General features: G+C 40.4%; 1 protein-coding gene across 3 annotated transcripts in view; it reads left to right on the forward strand.

Annotated features, from left to right (window-relative positions):
* MPPED2 (metallophosphoesterase domain containing 2) overlaps positions 1-24,578 on the forward strand; it is a 149,414-nt gene that overhangs the window by 58,784 nt on the left and 66,052 nt on the right. For all 3 annotated transcript variants that reach the window (XM_026041186.1, XM_026041185.1, XM_026041187.1), the window contains one exon: positions 4,067-4,299. In XM_026041186.1, coding sequence (XP_025896971.1) covers positions 4,172-4,299 — 128 coding nt within the window. In that variant the 5' untranslated portion in view covers positions 4,067-4,171. The remainder of the gene's footprint in view (positions 1-4,066; positions 4,300-24,578) is intronic.

Genomic DNA, 24,578 nt, shown 5'->3' on the forward strand with positions numbered 1-24,578 from the left:
CCAGCCGCCCGGGCCGTGCCCTCCTGCCGCAGGCCGTGCCCTCGCCGCCCTCTGTCGCCGCCCGCCTGCTCGCTGGCCTGGCCGCGGCACCGGGGTGATGGGCTGCGCGGGGCAGGGCGCTAGGCCGGGAGCTTTGTGCTGGCTGGGGCGGGCGAGCGGGGGGTGGCCATGGCCTCGGCCCCGGGAACGGGGCTTCGTGGGGGACGCCGCCGAAGTAGCAATGGCAGACGGACTGCTTTGCCGTCCCTCGGCGGAGTTTCCCCGCTCTTTCCTAGGCGACAGAGCTGCCTTTCACAGCCCACTTGGCAACCCTGATCCCGGAGGCCTAAAGCACTGGGAAAGGGAGCCGGGGTGGGGGGAGGCGAGGTGCAGGGGAGCAGTAGTGTGATTGATACCGCGGGGATAACCCCGCCCTCGCTTTCTAGCAGCGCTCGCCCTCGCCCCACTGGAGTTTTTTCCACTCTGCTCCTCTCCCCCCCCCCCCAAAAAAAAAAAAAAAAAAAAAAAAAAAGAAAAAACGAGTTTTATTGCAATTACGGGGAGGGAGGAAAGCCCAGTGTAAACTTCTTGTGTAAAACCAGATCTAGATCGAAAACTGCAGCACAGCGGGGCAGCGGGCTGGGGGCTATGGCAGACGCCGCGCCGGGGCTAGGGGGGCGCCCGGGGGGCGCCCAGGTACCGGTGTCCCGCCTCCCCCGCCTCTGCACTGCGCTTGGTGGCTTGGATGGAGCCTGGAGTTGTCTGCAAACTGTAGCGCGGCATCGCGGGGACTGTTGGGGCAGTTGCTAAATAATCACCGAAGCGAGTGGTAATAAGCTGTGAGAAAGCAGGGGAGGAGGGGGCCATCTCGGAGGGAAGGAGGGAGGGTGTCACAGCCGCCGAGCCTGGCCTTTCCTATTTATTGAGCGCATTTTGTTGTTCTAACAGTGTCGGCATAGTGGATTTATCAACAGAAGGTGTTGACACGAAATTAACCCTTCCTTTTGCCTTTTTTTTTTCTTTTTAATAAGGCAACATCAGTTAGAAAAGGTGTTTTTTTTTTTTTTTTTTTTTTTTGATTCAGATTAGGAAGGTTTAAATATTTGATTTGAGGAAAAAGTGGCTTTCATATGCACATTTGTAATATTTGTATAGTTTTCTGTGAAAATACCATTTTAATGTTATGTCTTACAATGTATTTTATGATTGTTCTCAGTATTCTGGTATCTATCTGACTTGACTTTTTATTGAAAATTAGTTCCTCATTAATTTATATCTGCTCTTTTAGTGGAGAAATCACAGCTTTGTACCTTTACTTTTGTACCTTAAAAACTGGGCAGAAACATACAATAGCAATTGTCTTGTTGGTATAAATTTTCACTGGATTTTCCAATGAAAAAATATTTTCATGGGAATACTGCTGTATTTGGGAAAATTTAATGTGTCAAATTGTTTATTTAAGCTTTTTAACACTTCGAATTGCCGGATAAGGATTGCACATTGTTGGACTTTTCACACTCATGAAAAACCACGCAACATTTTTTGCTCATCTCTACGTAATCCTCAAAGAGTGATATCAGTTGGGGAAAGAAGAGTAGTAGTGATGGCAAGTAGCCTTTTTTTCATGAGCCTAAAATAAATGGAAGTTCTGAAGTATTCTCGTGTTTCCTTCGAAGAAGTTCACGTTGGAGAAGATTAGATGCTTTTGGGAGGTGAGCTGTAGTACTCTCTAGAGCGCTAAAAGGAAGGGAGCAAGTGGACTACTGAGTCAGCTTTGATCTTTTTTCTCCCCTCCCCCCCAAGATTAGTATTTTTTGTAGAATTTCATTTTGATGGCATGCTTTTCTTGGCTTTGTCCTGTTTAAGTGTAGAGATTTATTTTTAAATAGTAGGAAGCAACTGCAGCCTCTATACTTAGTATATTGAAAGTCTAATGTACTTAATATAGGTAGTTTAGCATCCTCTTATTGTTTGTTTTATGCTAACTGAAATTTTTCTGTAACAGATTATTGTAATGCTTATAAAAATGCTTATTGTTATCTTTATGTACAATTCAGTCATTAAGAAACTGTGTGGGGTTTTTTTTCCTAAGTAAACAGTGATATGAAATTTAATCTTCTGACCTGTCTTGTGCTAGATTATTGAAACTAGTGTGATTTAGCTTTTCTAAAACTGCGTTTTTTTTCTTAATGCTTACTGTTCTATATAGTAGCTTTCTAATTGAACTTAAAAAAAAGAAGCAGTACCATTTTCATACTACTCCTTAATTTATGCAAGCATTAAAGTTCTTGCTGTGTTAAAAAAAAAAAAGAAAAAAACTTATTTTTTTTCTTTGAAGCTTTGGCTAGCACTCTTGTTAATGATAGTCATTTCTCTATCAGAAAAATGTTTTCATTTGTATTTACTTTTCAGTGCAGGGCAATTATGCTGTTCTGTGTTGCACACTGTTCATAGTTTGTATCTCAAAAGAATTATGGTACTTGGAACAGGACTGCAATTTGAAGCAGGTGTTGCGTTTTACTGTTATGCAAAATAACAGTAAAATATAATTGTGAGGGAAATTAAGGAAACAGCTGCAAACTTGGTATGGTAACCACTGTATTATGATTCGTAAGCAGTTAGTGTACATACTTTACCTTATACTAAGACAGTAAAAGATTCAATAATTGAAAGCCCACCTTACTGAATTTTACACCTGAAACTGGTGCTTATAAGAGTGGGTTACAATAAAGAACAAACCGCAACCTTAGTTACCGTGGCCCATGTCACAAATAACTGAGTTTTCAGGTGGGACCTTTATGTTTTAGTTCCATCTTGCCTATGTTTTGCTGATAAGGAGGATGAAGAATACAACTCAATTACTGGAATGAAGGTTGCATAATGTCTTAACCCAACTAACATATGGAAGCCTACGTAGGCCTGAGGTTGTAAAATAATAAAATAAATGGCCTATAGCAGACCATCTGCCATTTGCGGGGCATTTTTATCGTAGTTAGTGCCAAACTGGAAATTAGTCTTTGTATTTAAAATACATTTTGAGTACAAATCAAAGATTCCAAATGTGTAACATTACACATGGCAAACACATTTATGTTTGGGAGCCAACAGAAATCCAGGAACATCCCCTGGAAAAAAGTGCAGCTTAGTTTGATGCCCGGGGCTCAGATCTTTTTCCTCTTCTTTTTTTTTTTTTTTTTTTAACTTTTTTTTTTTTAAACCTGTTTTTCTTCTCAGCAAGTGCAGGTTTGTGTTTGTGAATTGCATACAGATATGAAAAATTTACTGTTGCATATAGAGTAGATGGATTCATCCAAGTTGTCACAATTTTCTTGAAGTCACTGAAGCTGTGACAGTGTGCCCTGGCTGAGATTTTCTGTCCAAGCAGTGCTTTTACAGAACTTCTCATCTTGAAAGTATTCTTCAGTGTTCACAGATTCCTCTGAAGGAAGACAGCCATGTTACCTTCATTTTACTTACTGGAGAAGTTGAAACTCAAATTCTGTGCAGGGGATTCCACAGTGATAGAATTTAGAAGTGTCCATTAGCCTTATGCTAATATCGTAGTGCGTGTATGAGCTGTATACAATATTATATTTAACATGTGGAAACCATTTCTACTAAACGAACAGTGAGGCTTGCTTTTAGAGAATTGCAAACTTGTTCTTTGGGCAGCAAGCAGATTTCTGCATAAATGCAGAAATACTTATTCATGGCATGATAATGTTACATGTAACATCATTACTGTTTAAGGAATACAAAGCTGTTTAATAGGTAGAGGATTATAACATGGAGTTTTGACAAAATTGTTTAAATACTAGTCTTTCTCAAGACTTTCTTAAGTTGTTTTTTTTTTTTTTAGCATTCATCCTTCAGGTGTATTTAAACATGCTGGAGTTAAATGATGAGGTAGTAAAAAAAGAATATCAAGAACAATGATTGGGTATTCTGGTGAGGGTACCTCAAAAGCTTAGGAAAGATCTTCATATGGAAGTCAAGACAGGGGAGGCTAATGTGTCTGTGTAGGTTAACAGCTTCTTCACTCTGCAGTGAAGGCTAATGTTTTTTCTCTCTTTGTCGCGGTCCACAGAATTGATGAGGAGGTGCTTGGACTCCAGAACTGCCTGGGACACGATGCCCTACTCTGCTCTTGGCCTTGAGAAGTTGTGAATGCTCATGTGCATAAGGAGAAAGGATGGCTCATGGAATTCCTTCACAAGGCAAAGTTACCATAACGGTGGATGAGTACAGCTCCAATCCAACGCAGGCATTCACACACTACAATATTAATCAGAGCCGGTTCCAGCCTCCACACGTGCATATGTAAGTATTACTCATCTTGTCATCGTTCGTGTGTGTGTGTGTGTGTGTGGTTAAATTGAGAGTCAATAATGAAGGAATGGGTTGAAAACTGGAAAAAAAATGCTAGTCATATTATCAAATAGGGAAAATGGCTTCCAGATTTGCTACGTAGCGTAGATGTGACAGAGCACACCATCATGTGTGGAATACGACTATGCCTTGGGAGCCACGCCACGCCACTGGCTTGGTGAAGCTTGCTGTGATGTGCAGCAGTGTGCATTTTCTGACACTTGTCACTTTAGTGATTTCACTTTAACTTGCCTCAGGGACCCATTGCTTTAAAATTTAACACCCTTCCCCCACCCTTTACAGTCAGCTGCGAAATAGGCCTAATTGGGACTAATTGTCCCCCGATCACTGAATCCTTTGTCCTTCCTTGTGAGTGGAACGTGTGCTGCATGCTGCATTCCACTTCTGACCAGGAGGACAAAGGAATCGGAGACTGCTGAACAACTAGTCCCAAGAAACACAAATATTCTGTTAAAATAATGTTCCTGACCTGAACTTCTACCAAATAAAGCTTTGGAAATGTGGAGCTGCAAGCTTCTTGCTTTGGAAATGCGGAGCTACAAGCTTACTTCACCTTGTTGTTCTTGGATATTGTATGACTTGTAAGATCATTCTACAGAGTAGTACCTGGGCACAATGGTTTGGGTTAAGAGCTAAGTACGAGCTTTTACTCTGAATTTCCTTTCCATTGTTGAGTTAAGTTTGATCTTTATCAGTTATTCCTGTTAAAAGTTCTTTCTATTTAAATGATAATAGTCTGAGGAGCATATGAAACTATAACAAAGGGTGACATCTGTTGACCTCCTGTGTAACATTGTTGGTCAGGGTTTTGGATGTTGTCACTGAGTTTGATGAGGATTTTGCATAAGAGTGGAAAAAGTTATATAGTACTTCATTGCCTTTTGTTATGTAGAATCTCATAGGAAGAGTCATAATTATGGGAGTTTAACACCTTTTAATGGGATTCCATGTAGTTACAATCTTCCTAGAAGAACTCCTTTGAGGAAGGATGCTGAAGTGTTGTGCATATGATTTATAATTGCTGGAAAAGTTAGCATTAGTGCTATGTGATTGATTGCTGTAATTGTGTAACTGTGCGTTTAGAAATGATAGTTCCATTGCTTGATCCACTCAGATCTTTTGTCAGGGAGTTTCAGAGTCAGGGTGACTCTGCTGCATATTTTTGCACTCAGACTGCACCTGTGACTGGCACTAAGTAGAAATTCTATGTATAGAACAAGTGCAGAATGAGTAACAAAGATTTAGAAAGCTTTAAAGGACCCCTTGTTATTGGCATTGATTCTTGTGGGAGCTGAATTAAGGCCAGAACAGGTATAGTTTTAAACATTTTTAAAAGTAACTGATTTAATTATAGCATAACTTTCCTTATAATTAATCTCATAAATGATATTAACTCCACAGATGTCCTAGACAATACTTCTAGATTGAAGTAATTGTACAGTTGAAATATATACTGAAACTGAAGTACAATGTAGTGACAGTTCTTTACAAAAATTTTACCAAAAACACTGCCTAAACTCAGGAATTGTTTGAAGGAAGGGTGTGGTTTGCTGAAAGCGAGACCACAGAAGAGGGAGAAGTTTCTTACATCAAAGAGATGATGTAAGAGATTTTTTTTTTTTAAAGGAGGAGAATTAATCCCAGAGAATTAGAAGCGAAGAAAACGATGCGACAGTGAAGGCAGAGATAGGTTTTAGGTGCAGGCTTGGGTAACTAATGATGGATATTAGTAAACCTGTTAAAGGTAAAAGGTAAGATCCTAGCAGATGTGTAAAGCTGGTGTGGAGGAAAAGGAAAACAAGAGAGCTTGTTGTAGCTGGGGGAGGGAACTTAGGAGTCATCCTGAGGTTTTATAATGGGAGCATTGTGCATCTCCTAAAAGAGGATATCATCAAGTGAGAAACTCTGAAAAAATTGTAAAAACAGTAATAGCAAAGAAACCATGATTCTCTTACTCTATTTTGTCTTTGCTAATGCCACATTGTTGCAGCTGCCAAGATTGTTTGCTTTGGTTTGGTTTTACAGTTTTGCTTTTTTGTTATATTAAAATTAAGTATGCATCCCTGTAAAAATAGGGAGTTTGAGGGGGTTGTATTCTAATGAAAATTTTATTTTAAAAAAAGTGAAATATTGAGAAATTGATAAAAAGCATCACAAAAATGCTGAGCACTATGATATATTGCTACAGGGCACTGCTGCATACCATAATTCAGTTGTGGGTGGCAGTTAGGGAGCAGTGTTCTCTACTGAACGTTTTTGTTAAGTAATTCCTTTTATGAATATGCATCTTGATTTGCAGAGGTGAGAACTGGATTAAAGAAAATGGGTTAGTGAGCACATAGTGAGCCTTTTTTGATTCTTGTGTGCAATGAGCTTGATGCTCACAATAGCATAGACTGAAAGCTTGCGTAATCTCACCAATATAACCCTGATGTATAGGGAAAAACTGCTATTATACTTCCTGTTCTCTGAGACACCTCCTCTTCTCCATTATCATATAGTATGCCTTCCACATGATAGTGTTATGTATTTTAATCATCAGGGACACAATTCTCTTATGGTATTTATTTTTACACTGTAGTTACTTAGAATTTATTTAAGGATATCCTAAGGTAAATAACTATATAGAAAAGCCCTCTGTTTAGGCTGATTGCGGTAGCAGTTTTGTCAATTATTTGGGCTGAAGTACTGTACACATTTTCAGCAGTTTCTTCATATTAAAAAAAAAAAAGTTTGAGCTGATGTTCTAAAGACAATATTCACTGTCCAGTTCTTTTGGATAAAGGGATGCTGTGTTTCATTTGGGCCATTTTGCAGCAATTTCTCCTTTTCTCCTCTGCCTCTCTGAAGATATTATTAAATACTTGGTATCTGAATGCCTTGTACAGTTCATGTTTATTTTTGTTTAATTCTAAACTCCGCTGATTTACCTCTATTCTCTGTTTTTAAGGATAGCTACAAAATAATAATACAATTGTGCATTTCTTTTTGTCTTTTAATTGTTGTTGTAGCGTTTACAGGCAAGTATAGCAAGTATAGTATTAGATGTTGATGTTTCTTGCTGCTTCTCCATATAGTGCTATCTTCTCACTTCTGCACAGCCTTTTTTTTTTTAATTTTTTTTTTTATTTTTTCCTCCTTGGCATTTGATTTTAGTTGTGTCTCTGATCTGAGACCCAGCATCACTTAAATTAAGTTCTACCAGATAATTTGGTTTAAAATGAGAAACCCTTGTAGATGTGTTTAGACCTTGAAGTGTTCTGCATAAGGCTGCATAGTCCTCACTGCCACCCAGGAGCAGTGGGGTGTGGCTTTGGGGCACAGGCAGCACTTGCAGGAGGAGCTGGAGGCCCACACTTGGAGAATTATCAAATCACCTGTGGCTTCCAGGCGTTCAAGCCCTTGTGTTCTGCAGCTGCAGCTCCCAAGCAGAGAGGGTAGAGAAAATTGCTACTTCCATAAGGCAATGGCAGGAAAAAAGTAGAATGACCAAGTCTTTGGTGAGGATAGTTGAATTCATCGAGTATATGAATTAGTTACTTAGGATGTTCTCTTGTACATCATGCAATCTGTAATTCTGTAATTCTACTGCTCTTGCTATACTAGAATAATATCTCCTGTGAATATTTTTTATTTTAAAATAGTATAGGCATGTGTATGTGTAGTTGAATGTTTGAGTATGTATATATAATAAGAAAAATAATTTAAAAGTATAACCACATAGTTATAGGGGAAAAAAATACGTTTAAGTGTGGTGAAATCCTGAATTGTTAAAACCCAGAGTCCTGAATAGACTACTGACTTTGGGAAATAGGATCCGAATTACTGTATCTGTATGCAATTAATTTGGGAAGGTTGCAGTGAAATCGATGGGCAAATAATATATTTGTTTTGTATTTCTGTCAACCGTTGCTTTATAAAAAGCGTGTGATACTGGAGACAGGGGAAAAGAATTGTCATTAGTAGAATATCTACTCCCGTGATTCATGCGGATTTGTGTAGTTCATCCATGGGCTGAGCGGGTGCAGACATTGCAGGCCTAAGCTAGCCGGCTGTACCTGGTGTAACTGGACAGCTTATTTTAAATGATACTGATGTAGGAAACATCATTTTGACATAGTTGTTAATTTGTCCATTATTGGCTGTTTTTGTGAAAACGTATGTGATAAGTGCTTAATTTGCTCTCTACTACTTTTTCTAAATAAAATTTAAAAATAACTACTCCCTGTGGACTTCTGCTTTAAGTTCTGCTCTTGAAAACAAGAATGCATTGGACCAGTGTAGTAAAAACTGGAGTCTTCTGCATGGGGGATATTTATTTAGGGCCCAGGCTGAAAAGCAAGATGAATTTGTCTCTGCGTATATAATCTCCCTTGTCTCATTGGTCCCTCAGTGGCCTGAGTGGCTACTGAAAGGCAGCAGTTTACAACTCAAGTGCGTAAGTAAAACAAGACGTGGCTTTTCTGGCGTGATAAGCCAACAGCAGCAGCCATTCGGCAGCTGCCCCTGGAGCAGCTGAGCTCTCCCGACAGCAGGAGCCGGAATTCCAGCAGAAAGGAGGCAAGGACAGCTGTAGGTGAGGACCCATACAGCTGTCCCCAAGTAAACAGGGGGACCCTGCTCAAAGCAGGGTCATTAGCTGATTATGTCTTTTGCTTCTCATGCAGGAGAACAATGGACGTTGTGGTGCAAAGATGCTAATTTTACTTTTCATTAAGAAAAACTGCTTTACTGGAGCATATGTATATGTGTATCTGTGTGTGCTTGGTAGAAATCTGTCATTATTTAAACAATCTTAATGAAATCTCCAGTCAGAATCACTTGTGAATCAGTTAGGTTTATATCAGTTATTTTGCAAAATATAAATATAAAATAGGCCCGAATTTCAAATGTAACCTGTGAGAGTAAAAACATTTTTTTTTTTTAATAAACATATACTTTGTTTTGGGATTGCACTTAGGTAATTAAAACTTCAGATTCAGGTCCCTATATGTATTTTGTTTATGCCATCATAGCAGGCATGCTGTTGTAGTCTCTCTAGAAGAGAGACTGTTGTTTCTGACCTCTCTTTTTGTCGTCTGTAAAAAGCAGTCATACCAGCCTACTACTTAAAAAATATTTTGACATACTTGAAAGACTGATGCTGTAAATGGGCTAATATTATTATTATAATGTAGAACAGGTTTAAAATAATGTTTTGTCACTGTCTGTCCATTAGTTATTTATATTGCTGTGTTGCACTGCTCTGGTATAGAAGCTAGATTTGGTGCAATCTGGTGATTAAACCTTTTACTTCTGCTGGTAGTGGGAGACACTGCCCGGTTGTTTTTCATACTTAACAAAATAAATGTCTGAATGAATCCTTCAGCATTAAGATATGCGCCTTGTGCATTTATCACAGTTTGTAAAAATGTTCCCTGACGGCTATTTATTTGTATGGGCTGGAAAGGGTGAAGTTCTGTGATGCCCAGGCCTCGGTGCTGAGCCTGTTGCCCCCCAGCTGCTCTTTGCTCTGGCCATGCATCCCAGTTTGTCCATCTCTTCAGTAGAGCTTCAGGGCTTTTTGTGGGGCTGCTCTATCAGTCTTACTGCTCAAATGGTTCGGGTTAAAAATACCTGTTCTCCCTCCCTTTTTGTCCCTTTCTAGTAGCTGAGAACCATGATGAACATTTTCAGTACAAGGTCTCATTCTACCTTACACTTTTATCTGTCCACTTTCTTCAGTGTTGTCATACTGATAAGGATTGACTTTTATGGATAAATATGTACAATATATGGTATGTTCTTATCTCATGGGAGGCTTGTGATGGACCTGACCTAATGCACATTTTATGCCAGTGGCCCCTGCCGGAGTACCTTGTGTCTGAGTGAAGTTGCTCACTAAAGGGAATTTCTTGCTGTGATGTTGTTCGACAGGAAAGATGGGAATACCTTATAATTAGGCCTTGCATTGTTGTTGGAAGCCTGTTGTTTCTTTCTTTAAAATACCAGGATAGTAGGGATGTATTTGTGGACACAGCAGATTTTCTGTAACTTTTTTGTTGTTTTTTTTTTTTTTTTCAAGGAGGCTCTGTAAATGGTGTGGATTTAGATGCCTATTTTATGTGATTTTATATAGCCTACTTGCTCATTATGATTGATGCAGGACTATGGCAGAATTGCTGAAGTATTGGTGATGAACATTGATTTTTATACTCTTATGTTGCTCACCAGCTTTTGAGCTTATGTTTCTGGTCTTGAGATACCAGGGGTGACTCAGTTGGCAGTCAGTTGCCTAGCACAGGTTTTCATGGAGCAACTGAGAAATGGAGGACCAATGTGTCTCCCTCCTAGAGAGATAGTGTTTTGTTTGAGTTTGAATTTTGTAAAATACCTCAGCTGGCATAACTTGACTTGAAGAAATAACTGTAGCTAGGCATAGCAGAAATACAGCAAGGCAGAGAGGTTTTTTTAAGACATGCATCCTTTTCAGAGAGCTGTGGTGTTAATTTGGAGATTCAAGTTTTGTCTGTTTATTCCTCCCCCCCCACCAAGTGTTGCTGTGTTTGGTTATTTTTAATTAGAGAATAATAAATTGTGACCAAAACCGGTGTATGCAGTTAAAACATAGAAGACAAAAAGTGCAATTGTGTAGTGATTGTGACTAGACTTGATTTTGTTTGGTAGCCTCTTTTTCAAACCAAGAGGTAGTGTATGGTCATTTTGTATGTAATATTGTGCACAGCACCAGCAAATGGTTAGGGCAGAAAAGTGTGAGTCTGGATTCCTACCTGTAAGTTCTTCTAGAACTGTAATTCTTTTATTTATCTCCTGAATAATTGACTGTAAAGCTTGATCTTAATCCCCATATAGCTGGAGGTTTCCCTTGGCACATCAAGCGTGTCAATCCTGCAGGATGTGCTATATGAGATTGGCCAAGGCAGAATATTGGTGGACGAGCACTGGTGATACATAGCACTGCTAGAATGTGAAGAGAAGTGGAGGAGAAAGAGGGGTTGCCAAGAAAGGAACCGTAATCCTATGGTATGGTTGGTAATAATCCTCTTCACAACTTACTTGGATCCAGCGCTTTTTTTTGCTCTCTTATCCTGTAAATTAGAATACTACCAACAGAGGTGCCTGTGCTGTAATCACTATTTATAAATACCAAATCTTCTCAAAGAGTGACTGAAGAGAATAATGTACATGAGGGTGTAAGAAGATTTCCTGACTGAATCTTGGATCTGCTGATGCTGTTGTCCTGTGTACTGTCTACTGACAGGGAAAGTATTTGGTGTCTTTTGTTAAATAATGAATATATTTTCTAAATATAAATCATTGTACTGAGGGGAAAAACAAGGAGAAAATTAGATTAGTATCCTGTTTTTACCAAGAAGAATATTTAAAGGATTATGCTATGGTATCTTGTAAGACTTGCTTTTGTTGCAGATTTGGGATTTTGTGTTCGAAGGCTTCTCTTTTTGCATGTTGCTTGATGTTAGGGCTGCAAAGATTCCAATAGATATTGACAGAAAGAAACAGTACAAGAGGCTTCCTCACAGCAAAGTCCTCCTTACTGCACTGGGCATTAACTTATATCCAGCACATTAGACTTAAAAGCTCCCAGCCGTTAAGTGTAGCACTCCCTTCCCAGGAGGGCAGCAGATGGAGAGGGAATGGGGGAGGGAAAGAGAAAGGAGTATGAGAGAGGGACTTCAGCTGATGTATTTGTGAGCTAGCAGACTTACTATTTACACGTTTACAGTTTCTCTGGTATAAGGAATTTGAGTGTAGTGATGGGGAGCATCAGGGTCAGTACATTATTCCTAAATGTTTAGCTATTGCATTAGTTTATGCCAAGGAAGAGGTGCTAGTCCAGTATGTCTTCCCTCATGCTCACTGATATAAGGGGAGCACAAAGAAAAAAATCATTATTTTTTAATTACTCCAGGCATTTTTGTTTCTTAAAGCACACTGGCTTTTGTCTGGCAGATAGGATTAGCTAAGGGTTATTTTCTCTTTTGTAAGTGGCAAAGCAGTAGTTTTGGGGAAAACCGATGTTAAGAATTAATGTGTTTCACTGTATTTAATAAATTAGAGCCTTGCCCTGTGCTTACTAAATATAGGTATGAGGTTTTTACTGCCTTCAGTGGGACAGTTCATGTTCCTTTGAGATGCCAAGTTAAGTGGCTTCCTCAACTTTCAGTGGTGATTCTTACAGGCATGTCTTTCCTGCGGCTGTTAACAATGTACTACACCTACCCTTGCGGGAATTAAAGACTTTTTTATTAGTAGTAAAATTCCAGGCAGCCACCGTATCTCTGCCTTTCCTTCCAGTGTCACTCAGTGGTAGGTGTGCTGGTGGAGAGAATAAATTAAAGATAAATAAATACATAATTATAAAAATTGCATATAGAGTTCAGACAGATTTAGTCTTTGAAAGATAACTTAAATTGTTTCCTTTCTGATTATATATTTTTTGACAGTAGCTTGATCTTCCTTCATCTTTTGTTTGTTAAACAGCAAAGATTTGCAGCTTTGAAAGGGGAAAGCTTATCTATATGAAGAACTGTTTTTGTTTTGCTATTACGATTATTCTGTACGTTGAAACTTAAGTATTTCAACTTGGATGGCTTTTTGGCTCGCTGGGGGAGAATTGTCTCATTGCAACCTCTTAGAGCTTTTGGAGGATGTTTTAATTTTTCAAAGTTCCTGGTGTGTTTGCTAGGAATGCTGTCAGTATAATGAGGCTGCACAGATCAAATGCTGTAATACCAGTTTCAGACAGAGCCTCTGAGAATTAAAATGATGATGATAATTCTCCTGGGGTGGTGTCTATATTTTTTGCTCTGTGACCTTTGACAGTGTTTTGCTAGGCTACTTTGTATTGTTGCATCTTGACAGTCTTGCCACTCCAGTAATGGAAGGATCACACTTACTGTTTGTCTCAGAACCTGATACATCATCTTGGCAAGAAAACGAAGACCTTTAACTCTTGGGATTTGCAGCATTTGCTGTTAGTTATCTGTTACCATAATTTCTGTGCCTTCAAGAAAACAGAATATTTTTAAAATGTATGCAAGTAGAGCACAATGTTTCCCCTGAGCCAGAGGGGAAAGGGAATCCAGGTACCAGTTTCAAGGAAAATGTTCCGTGTTGTTTGGTTTTAGGCTTATTCATTCTGGATATCACTAGTACAAACATTTTCCTGAAGAGAGTCACTGCATTCAGTCTGGATTGTGAATAGAAATATTAAAGTAAGAAATAACTTTGGATCACCTGACTTCCTTGATAGTCTGTTCGTTACCATCGTTTAATATTTTAAGATAGGCAAGAACTAGTCTATGAGTACTATTTTTAGAAGATTTTAAAGAAGACATCCTCCAGAATAGAGGAGACCTCTTAGGAATCATTTCATTCATTGTATAGTTAAAGAGAGGTGACACTGGTGGAAGGTTTATTGATTAGTTAGTTCAAATTATTGGAGGTCCGTAGAAGAACTGGTGCAAGAATTAGCAATTTTCTGGTTATCTAATTATAAAAGAGTACTGTTTCTTTAGGATCCAGGCCACTCTCTAGTAAAATGTGAAGATTGTATTGGAGTTGACTAACACAGTGGCTGTAAGAAGGAATAAGTGAAAGATGAGAAATGAGTAACAAGCACCCAGAAATAATCAGAGGTAAGATGTTGGGTTAAAATATAGTTCTCATTACATCTTGCACCTGTGTTTTGTTAGGATTTTGATGCCTGCATATGTTTAAAGACAATCTTGTTCTTATATAAACTCCAGCAATAGTATAGCAGGCATTATTGCTCCAACATTGGTATCACAGCTTGTCTTTAAGTTTTATGTGTGTTTTATTATTTCCCTAACAAAAAGCTTTTTTAGCTTTTGAGCTTCTAGTCTTATGCCTTGTAGTTCTTCACAGGGGAATCTTGCAATGCTGACCAAGAGGTTGTACGTTAGCACACTGCGGCAAGGTCATTTGAACCTTTCAGTGCTGTGCCCAGAGCCTAACAACTTTAAAGACACACTTTTCTTTCTTCTTTTCGTTTTTCTTCTGTTGGGCTTCGTGTGCTTATGAGAAGTGTCAAACAGTTTGCACTGGGAACAAATTCTCTTTCTGCACGTTATGCACACAGAGCTATTGTAGTTGCAGTTAAAGCTTCCCTCATAAGTCCCCACAAATGACTGTCATCTCTTACCTGTAGGGACTTCCTGTAGAAGCAGGAGGGTAGATTAGTCTCTACATTCATAAAAACTAGAGTTTCTTCAGATAACACCAGTTAGAGTGGCTTTCTTTGTTATGTGATCATTTTTATAGGAAGTAGAGCACAGTTCTTTGTATTTTATTTAACGCACTAAACAGCTGTAAGGTTACAGAATTTCCTTCTTTTTTTTAGGGTCAGATTAGGCAATGAGCTGTAAAGGAAAAGGCACATCCCAGACTATCTATCCCTTGAGTCATCTAATCATAAACAGTGCAGTGTATATTTGCAGGGCATGAACTTTGCTGACAAGTATGTCCAAAGAATTTATGAATGTTCCCCTCTGTTTTCCAGGAAGAAAAAGACAGAGGACTAAGAGTTAAAATATTCAACTTGCTGATGGTAAAACATGAGTATATTAAGTACTAGCTATCATGATTGGCTGTGGGAGCTACTGTCCCAGCTGTCAGATTTTTGCAGCCTCCTGAAGACTTTTCTGACAGAGGGATCAATGGAATGGGATGTTGGAAGGTTTCTGGCCTGACTTAGTTTATACTCTAGTATGTTACTCTAAATGAAAATCAGTTCTAGTTTACTGGAGTTCATTAACGTTAAATTGTTATAATCCAGAGCCTTGGTATAGGGGTGGCTGTATTTGGGAGAGATGTGGAAGGAAGAGCAACTTGGGCAGTCTTCATTTAATGTGTTGGTGACATGGTTCAATACCCAGGCTGTGGCAGGGACAGAACAGGAGAGTGGGGTTTTTGCCTGCCTTCCTAGGACAGACTGTGGTCAGCTTTTCAAAATTATTGAAGCCATTTTGATCTGCCATGGTCTTTTCTTGTGATAAAATATAGTTGTGATTTCAGGTCCTTTCTCAAAGATTTGGAGATTGCTGCATGGTATTGGACAGGTTTTGAGATGTGAGATCAATGAGAATGTGTTGAATAAGTGCCCAGTAGACCCTCTATATTGATTAATTGCAGCTACAGGAAGGGATAGTGATGCAGCCAGATACTTTCCTTAAGCTTTTTGGTTCTGTGTTTATTATATAGTCATTTTGCTTTCCTGTTTTCCCAAGGCAAGGATGGTTCTGTGATGTTTGCTTTAGTAAGTGGAGTTTTTTCTTTAAATGAAAGTGGGTGAACAGATGAGGCTACCTCAGAGTGACACAAGTGCTCTGAATATTCACATGCAGTGGTTACATGATTTGGTAGTTAAAGAAATATTTTGGATTTCTGGCCACTTTTTTGGAGACTGCTTTTTGGTCTGTAGAAGGATTATGGTACCAGATAGGGTTACATGTGCAGCATGCCTATGTTAAGGTCTGTTCTCTTCCCCTAAACACGCTGAGAGCATTGTGTGTCCCGCCAATTGCTATTCTACAGTAGTTAACACCTCAGTGTGGCCTAGATCTAGAAGGGCATTTCAGCTGTGTGTGTCAGTTGTGACTTGAAATTTTATGATGTTGAATGAACGATTCTTGGAGGTCTCGTAATTGGAAGGACATGTATAAACAATGAAGTATAAAGCAGCTATTCAAGTCATACAAAACAATGTTTCATATTTGTGTTTCTGATGGGATGACAGGCTGGCTGGACGAGGGGAGAGCCGTGGACGTTGTCTACCTTGACTTCAGCAAGGCTTTTGACACTGTCTCCCATAATATCCTCATATGGAAGCTCTGGGAGAGTGGACTAGACGAGTGCACGGTGCGGTGGATCGAGGGCTGGCTGGATGGCAGAGCTCAGAGGGTGGTGATAAATGGGGCCGAGTCCAGTTGGAGGCCTGTGGCCAGTGGTGTCCCCCAGGGGTCAGTGCTGGCCCCGGTGCTGTTCAACTTGTTTATCAATGACCTGGACGAGGGCACGGAATGCACCCTGAGCAAGTTTGCAGATGACACCAAGCTGGGTGGAGTGGTTGACACTCCGGAGGGCTGTGCTGCCATCCAGAGGGACTTGGACAGGCTGGTGAGTTGTGCAGAGAGGAACGTCATGAGGTTCAGTAAGGACAAATGCAGGGTCCTGCACCTGGGGAGGAATGACCCCCGGCACCAGTACAGATTAGGGGTCGACCTGCTGGAAAGCAGCTCCGCGGAGAGGGACCTGGGAGTCCTGGTTGACACCAAGTTAACCATGAGTCAGCAGTGTGCCCTCGTGGCCAGGAAGGCCAATGGGATCCTGGGCTGCATCAGGAGGAGTGTTGCCAGCAGGTCAAGGGAGGTGATTGTGCCCCTCTACTCAGCTCTGGTGAGGCCGCACCTGGAGTACTGGGTGCAGTTCTGGGCTCCCCAGTATAGGAGGGACGTGGAGCTTCTGGAGAGGGTCCAGAGAAGGGCAACCAGGATGATTAAGGGAATGGAACATCTCTCGTATGAAGAGAGGCTGAGTGAGCTGGGCCTATTTTCTCTGGAGAAGAGAAGGCTCAGAGGGGATATGATTAATATGTATAAGTTCAGGAAGAGAGAATGCAGGGAGGAAGGGGACAGGCTGTTTTCACTGGTGGCCAGCGATAGGACGAGGGGTARTGGCCACAAGCTGGAGCACAGGAAGTTCCGTCTCCAGGTGAGGAGGAACTTCTTTACTGTTAGGGTGACAGAGCAGTGGAACAGGCTGCCCAGGGAGGTCTGCTTCTCTGGAGGTCTTCAAAACCCACCTGGATGCCGCGCTGTGTCACATGCTGTAGGTGTGTCTGCTTGAGCAGGAAGGTTGGACTAGATGATCTGTAGAGGTCCCTTCCAACCTTAAATATTCTGTGATTCTGTAATGCTGCTGGTGGTGTTTTTGAGTGAGATTTTTCTGATCTATTGCACCCTTAGGCTTCTGTGCTCTCTGAGAAAGCCCTTACAACTGTATTTTGGGCATGTCTATCATGATGCCTGATGCTGGTATGATGCCACAGTGACCCTGTGGCTTAATCTACTTAGGAGTTCAACCAGAGGAAGAAAGAAGGAACCTCATTCATTATCTCCCAGGGGTCTTTGGTAATTAGCAAAGGTACTGTAGATAATTACAAAAACACTTGAATACATTAGTGAGATACATTAGTAGGTATTCTCCCCACTGTGAGTCATACTTTCACACGGAATGGGGGAGCACCAGTCCACATGTACAATTTAAGTAAGTCTCTTTTTGACTTTATGAATATGCACTGAATGCAGGGGAGAAAACCAGCACATTCTCTAGGATGCTGTTAGGGCCAAGCAGAATCTCATTAGGGACAACTTCAAAGATCAGTTCCTCATGTCCATAAAAACAAGTGTAAATTATCTTCTGTGAGCCTGCTGTTAGCAGTTGCACTGTTACATTATTCATGATCCTAGACTGCACGTGGTATGAACAAACTGCACTGTGCTCCATTAGTGTTTTTCATTTTTATGCTAAGCCGTGCAACTTTGCAATTTATTGGTATTATTTTGGCTAATATACTATTTGACTTAAATTTTCCCATTACATTAGCTGAAAGTAGTGACACCAAGGCTAGAAAGATTCTGCAGTGCTTACGGTTTGCAGAGGAAGAATATAGACAACCCTGTATTGACAGCTTTACCTGACCTCTCATTCCTCTGCTCCCCACAGTTACAAGTAAGCAAGGGAACCAAGAAGGAGCTTTTTGTGATGCTGCTTTTGTAGCATGTGACCTAGATATTTATGAAAACAAATAGTAGTGTAGAATTTTGTTGACTTGCACTTGAACTGTGCCAGTGCAAGAGGCCAGTTTGTTATTGTTTGTGGGAAAGAAGTTTGAAACAGTGAAGTGCAACTTCTGTGCATGCCAGTTTTATTAGCAGTTTTATTAAAATTAAGATTTGGGCTTAAACATTTATCATCCTTACAGAAACAGACATATGCTCTGAAAGATTTTCTTAGACTGAGCTACTAAAGTGAGACATTTCCACATAATACTGGCTATGACCATGAGCACCAATGAGGAAAGCATTGGCTAGTCTTGTCTTCCCACTCTTAGGGAGGGTCCCCCATTTCCTACAGTCGGTGGGAAACTCCCCCATGGTCAGCAGTCTCATTTGCATTTCAGTTTCACAAGGAGCTGCGCTATAGGGGTGCAGCTTGGGAACCTTTAAGCTGCTAGAATTAACTATCCTGATAGAATAGCTGTGGTTTGAGAGCTGGTTTAAGCCATTGCTTGCTGAATCCACAACAGCAATGGAAACCTTGAGGTGTGGTTTTATTAGGGCTTTGTGGCTGCTTGTTTTTTAGTGGTGATTGTAGAGGTACTGTTATTCCTTTTGCACTGCTGTTTCATTCTCCCGCATGGGTCACTGTTGTGCACTTTATATAATAGGAAGTTTGAAATAATCTCCTGGAGTGAGGGGTGAGAGGCTGTACGTAGCCCACTTGGGTCCTCCAGCCCTGTTCCCTATCAGTCCCTGCCAACATTGCCCGGCAAAACAGGGGAGAGCATGTGGAGGCAGGAGCCCCTCGCAGTGAGAGGGCATGGGGAGCTGCTGTGGCTGGCACTGCTACTCAAAGCTAACAGCATCTGACTAAATGCCCACACTGTCCGCTAATGGCCACATGCTTAACGTATGGCTGACTTGGCACTGTGTTTGCAAAAGTACTTCAGGAGCCATCTAAGAAGTTCGTGGTCTAGGTAGCTTGTGGTGTTGGGCAGTTTTGAAGCTCTTTGGAGTTCAGTATGTAGGTGAATTGCAAAGCTGAAATGATTCCGTGTGGAATTGTTACATGAACAAGAAGTAGAGAATTCCTCAGTGTTGTTCAAAGCTATAGGAATACTCTTAGATAATTACTGCATCCGTAAGGGCCTGAGTACACTGCTGGGGATCAGTGGGAGTGTTGACCTGGGTTTTCTGCAGGACCAGGCTAATGCTTCAGAGCATGGAGCCATTCTGAGCTGCCAGTTGCCCTGCCATAATGAGTGACAACACAAACCAGTGCAGTGATTGAAAAGAAAAAACCCATTTTGAACTGTAAGATCATGTCATTAGACATCCTCTGTTTCGGAGACCTTGGGGGTAACTGTGAGGGCAAACACTTAAAGCTGACCCAGCAGGATGAGATGAATCAAAAATTGTCTTCGTAACGTGGATTCTTGGACAGGATGTTCTTTTCCCTTTGAAAACCTTTTGTAATCCTTGTCTAGAGGTCCTGCCTGTGGCTCCCCAGAAGAATGGGACAGTCAAACTGAACAGAGGCCAAAATTACTTTAGTAAAGTTTGCTAGTATAGCTCTAACCCTAGTCATGTTAACAAATCCACTAAAGAGGGCACAGTTTATATTGCTAAAAAAGCTTGTGCTCTGATAGCAAGCAGCTGGATAGAGAAAATTGTTACTCCTTCCTGGTGTGGATTTTTGTTTTGTTTCATTTTGTTTAATACTTACGAGACGTTTTTCTGTTACAAAAACATTACAGAAATAACTTTTTCCAACTAACCTGACTTTCTAGTGCTGTTTTGTCTGAATTTTAACAATTCTCAAACCTCAGTGAGTTCTACACTCTGGGAAACTTGGGCTACCTCACTTGTCTTTTAAAATGTAACGTGCTGGATAGCCTCACTCTGCTTACCAAGGTGTCACAGGGGAAGATTTGAACCTCCTTTATTCTTCTATAATAAAGCTGAAAGAGTCAAAAAAACTTAGCCAGTGCAGTGCATAGGTCGTGCTTATGTAATATGTCCATATAGTTAAGTATTTGTATGTATAAAAACATACATACAGTGTTTACGTATGCACATGTGTAAAACAAGAAATGCTTGCCTCTTGCCAGGATTGGAGGTTTGCATGCAGTAACTGTGTTGCAAACCTGCTTCCTTCTGATACTTTCTGGCTTCCTCTCGAAAGCCTGGGAAATGCCAGTGGGGTTCCTTAGTGCAGGGAGGAGGGATCCGTCTCTTCAGAAGTTCAAGAGTGGGTCGGGAGGAAGTGTTCATTTCACATCACTGTTTGAGCCTGACGCTGGGGCTGACCAGAGCAGACAGTGTTTGAAAGGGCGATAAGAAGTGGCAGTGATAGCCATGCTGTAGGGTTACTGGAAGGGCATGAAATAACATCTGGCCATTGGACTTTCGAGGTCTAATTTGTAGTTGTAATGATTGATTGAAATGTTGCGCTGGTAGAGCTGGCAGTGCATGTGGTATTCATGTCAGCATGTCCCTAGGGAAAAAGTCAAGTGGTGGTAGGAAGGGGAAACAAAGGCAAAGGCTGCAGAATTGTGCTGAGCATAACTATGGTTTTCATATGCAGTGTTTTCATGTGCTGTTTAAAAGTTAAAAATCTGGGCATGTGAGGAGATACTTTTGTTCACAGAAAATATGGAAGTGGAGCAGCAGAAAATCATAGGCGATTAGGACTGGGAGACACTAGAAAGGAAATCTATGAGGAAGATTGCAAAATACAGCACAGTGAACTCCAGTCAGTTCTCTGATGATCTCATTACCCTAAAATCATTTGCTTTTATTTTTTCTTCATTCATTTTGTTTCTTTGCTTTTAATTTTGTCCGTTTAGGAAACCTTCTTATCCAAGCTTAATCTCTGACAAAATGAGTCATCTAAGATTCAATTATACAATGCAGGATCAAACTGTTTGGAAATAGTGCAAATGCTCATTAGACGAAGGAGTTTTTTATTCTTGTCTTAATAGGAAAAAAAAAATACTCTGTTAACAATTGGGGGATTTGCTGTACCAGTCCATGGTGGAGCTTCTGCTGAAAGGAGCAGTCGGCATCAAGGCCAACGCCTGCTGGGCTGCCTTGTGAAAACTGTCTTCTGGGCTGTGGTTTCCAAATGGGAAGTTCTGATTTGTGGTCCTTGCTCAAGATGCTGCTCCTGCCATGTGCTGTTGCTGCTTTTTTTTTTTTTTTTTTNAATTATTTATTTAAGAATTCTGCTGATGCAGCTATTCATGCAGCTTTGCTGGGACCTGGATTGAGAGGCTTGACAGACAACCTAGAAATGAGGAATTGGGAGAGGTGGCCAAGACTGCATGTGAGCTGGCAGTGCAGCCTCTGGATTAGTGGGAGAGATTTGTGTTCTTTGTTGTGGATTTGTTATGGATTTGTGTTATTTGTTGTGGATAATCATGAAGTAGATCCTGCCTCACTTCTACACTGGCTAGTAGGCAAGGCCAAAATCCATGCCTGTGCAGTTATGAAATGGTACCCTCTGAGTTCTGCCCTATGCCACATCTGTGAACGGGCTTGATGGTGAAGACAACAATCTGGATGAGTTTTCCGACACAAGTAGTCATTTTGCATGAAAAAGAGCTTTACAGTGGGGCATGTGTGAAATAGTGTGTCACAGGTTGGGAACCAGAGAAGATCCAGGAGGAAAAACAGCAGATCCTCAGGTAATTCTTTTCTCTGTTCAGTTAAGTGGTAAGGAAATTGAAGCACGGTGTATGCATTAAGAAAACTTCTTGCACTTTCTCCCAAATGTGAAGGTGGTTAAACTTTGTATTACCCTCAGTTGCAGCTTTGTGATCTTGTTAATAAACTGGTGACGAGTCATACTAAATGTCCCAAGACTGAATTCCCTTTGCTTTGGATGCTCCAACTGCAAGATACTCCTGTTATTATTTAAAAAAAAATTATAGAAATTCAAATAAATTTTATTATTCGTTGATGGGGAGGGAAAAAACCCAAACTTCGTAATATTTATTATAGACTATCTTAATAGAAAAAAAGTGCTAAAGATGGTATCTTACATGAAAGCAATTGCTTCTAGAAAACTACTGAACATGTTGTTATCCAACTTCTACAGCAGCCCTTAGACAAAGCCATGCTTGAGGAAGAAACTTGAGCAGTAGTTTCTGGAAGGTGGATTGACCAAAGCCACTTAATTCTAGAAAGAACAAGTCTTGCTCTTTAAGGGTCTAGTTATTCTCGAGTCTTTTGGAGACAGCAGGAGATGAAGCAACTCAAACCAAGAGCAAGAAAACCTCCAGAGTAGAGCTAGATAGAAGAATGAATAGCAGAAGGGCTTTCTGAAAACCTTGCCCATTTTGACCTTGAGGGCGGTTTTCATTATGAACCAAACTCCCAGTCTGCTGCTCTTCATTGCAAAACAGTTTGGAGGTGGCAGGGAGAAGGAGAAAGATTGTAGGAACTCACTGGACCTGGAGAGCTAGGAATCTAACCACTAATTCTGGTGAATATAGATGACTGTTAATATTTGGATATTGAACAGTCTCATTTCAGTTTCTCGTGTTCCTGCACCATCACACTCCTTAACAGCTTTGACTTCAGTGAGCGCAAATCCAAACCCTTTGTACCGTCCAACAGGCAATTTCAGTGGCAGGGTGAGAATGCTGCAGAAATGTAAGGAAAGCTAAAAATCAAACAGATCCAGATGTAGAGTAAGAAATAGTTAAAGGACAGCTGTTTCCAGGTTTTAACAGTGTGGGGTGGTGTGGTTTTTTGTCTCCTTAAGCAATTTACTCAATTAGCCTGTCTGTTTCCTCACTTAAAAAATACCAAAACAGTTATCAGTCTCTCAGGGATTCTGGGAAATTTTTATTACTTTACTAATTTTATTACTAGTTTAGTAACGATTTTTTGTTATGAAAACTTACAGAAATGTTATGTTTAAAAAAAAAGAAAGAATTTGCTGCAGTCTTGCAAAGCTCTCACAAAATTCTGTCCTAGTTCCCCAAGTGTATCTGCCCCCACACTATAGCGGCAACAGAACTGATAATTCACTTGCACATTCAGAAAAAATGCTATGGATGAATAGATGATTGCAGTTTTACAAATGTTCCTAGTAGAAGCAAAAGTAAAAAACACAAGTTAGCAAAAGTGGTGGTGATTGCACCCTGTTGCTTCATGTCTTTACACATTCAGTTCTTGCCCTCTCCGCAGTTTTTTGTGAATTGTACCGTAGTTACAGTAGTTTATTATCAAAATACATACAAAGATTTAAGTTCACTTAAGTGCAAAGAGAAATATGAAAACAAAAATCAAGAGTGAAGATGTATCTGCAGGGAAAAATAGATTCAGGTAGTTCAGAAAAGTTACTCTGCAGCTCTTGCTGAGGAATTTCTCTAGGTGGGGAACACCCCTGTTCTCTAGCAAAAGTGCTTAAGCTAAATCAAAAAGCAGGACTCTTTGCTAGACTCCCTGGTGAGCCTGTCTTAATCAAATAAGCTTTTCATATTCTTAGGCTTTAAGGAACAAGAAGATTCATAAAAACAATGAGCAAGGTCCTTTTGCAGATTCTTCCTCATTGGTGATATATGGGATCTAAGATGTAATTTCTCAGTGTTACTAACAAAGTCGAGTGGAATTCACCTTTGTGCAAGTCCTGTAGCACTCTTCTGTGAGAGCACATGGAGTGTTACTTGGTTTAGGTCTTACCTGCACCCGCTGCAGTGAAATTTCCCTAACTGAAGTTATTCTCATCTAAATGTGAGCGGTGGTTTCTGCTTGCTCTAATACAGTTAAGAGCATTGCATGGTGTTTGCATGTCTGATGCAGTGGTGGAAATAATGAAATGCCTTCTTTTGTTTCACAGTGTAATCAGTGAGATTACGTTTGCATTGCTTGCATCTGAATCACATAAGTAAAATTACATTGCCTCCATCTCTTTCATATTATAAAATGTTATGTGATACAGATGTTTTTTCCCTGCTTCCCTGAGCCTTTCATGGAGATACTCTTTTTTTTCTGAATTTCAAAGCTGCAAAGCGTCCATCTCATATTTGGCCTAGAAATACCTTTCCACAATGCACTTCCCTGTCTGCCACAAGAACTAAGCTTTTGATGCTGCGCAGGGTGCTGCGCAGGATGTTGATTTGGATAGCAGTTAGATTTCCAAGTTTTCAAGGTCTTGTGTTCTGTTGTGCAGCAAATGCTGCCTAAGCAGCCATGTGTAATGAGCAGCGTTGCCTGAGTCATGCATGGCAATATCTTGTAACTGTTCCTGGTGAGAAGCAGCATCCTGGAAGGTTTCAGCTTATTTGGCTTTGGAATTGACTTCTAGATAATAGCAAAATCAAAATCTTGCAGTCCTTCCTCCTCTCTTTTTTTTTTTTTTTTTTTTTTTTTTTT

Source organism: Nothoprocta perdicaria, unplaced genomic scaffold, assembly GCF_003342845.1.
Source record: "Nothoprocta perdicaria isolate Ctin4 unplaced genomic scaffold, notPer1 scaffold_28, whole genome shotgun sequence".
In the NCBI taxonomy this organism is placed as follows: domain Eukaryota; kingdom Metazoa; phylum Chordata; class Aves; order Tinamiformes; family Tinamidae; genus Nothoprocta; species Nothoprocta perdicaria.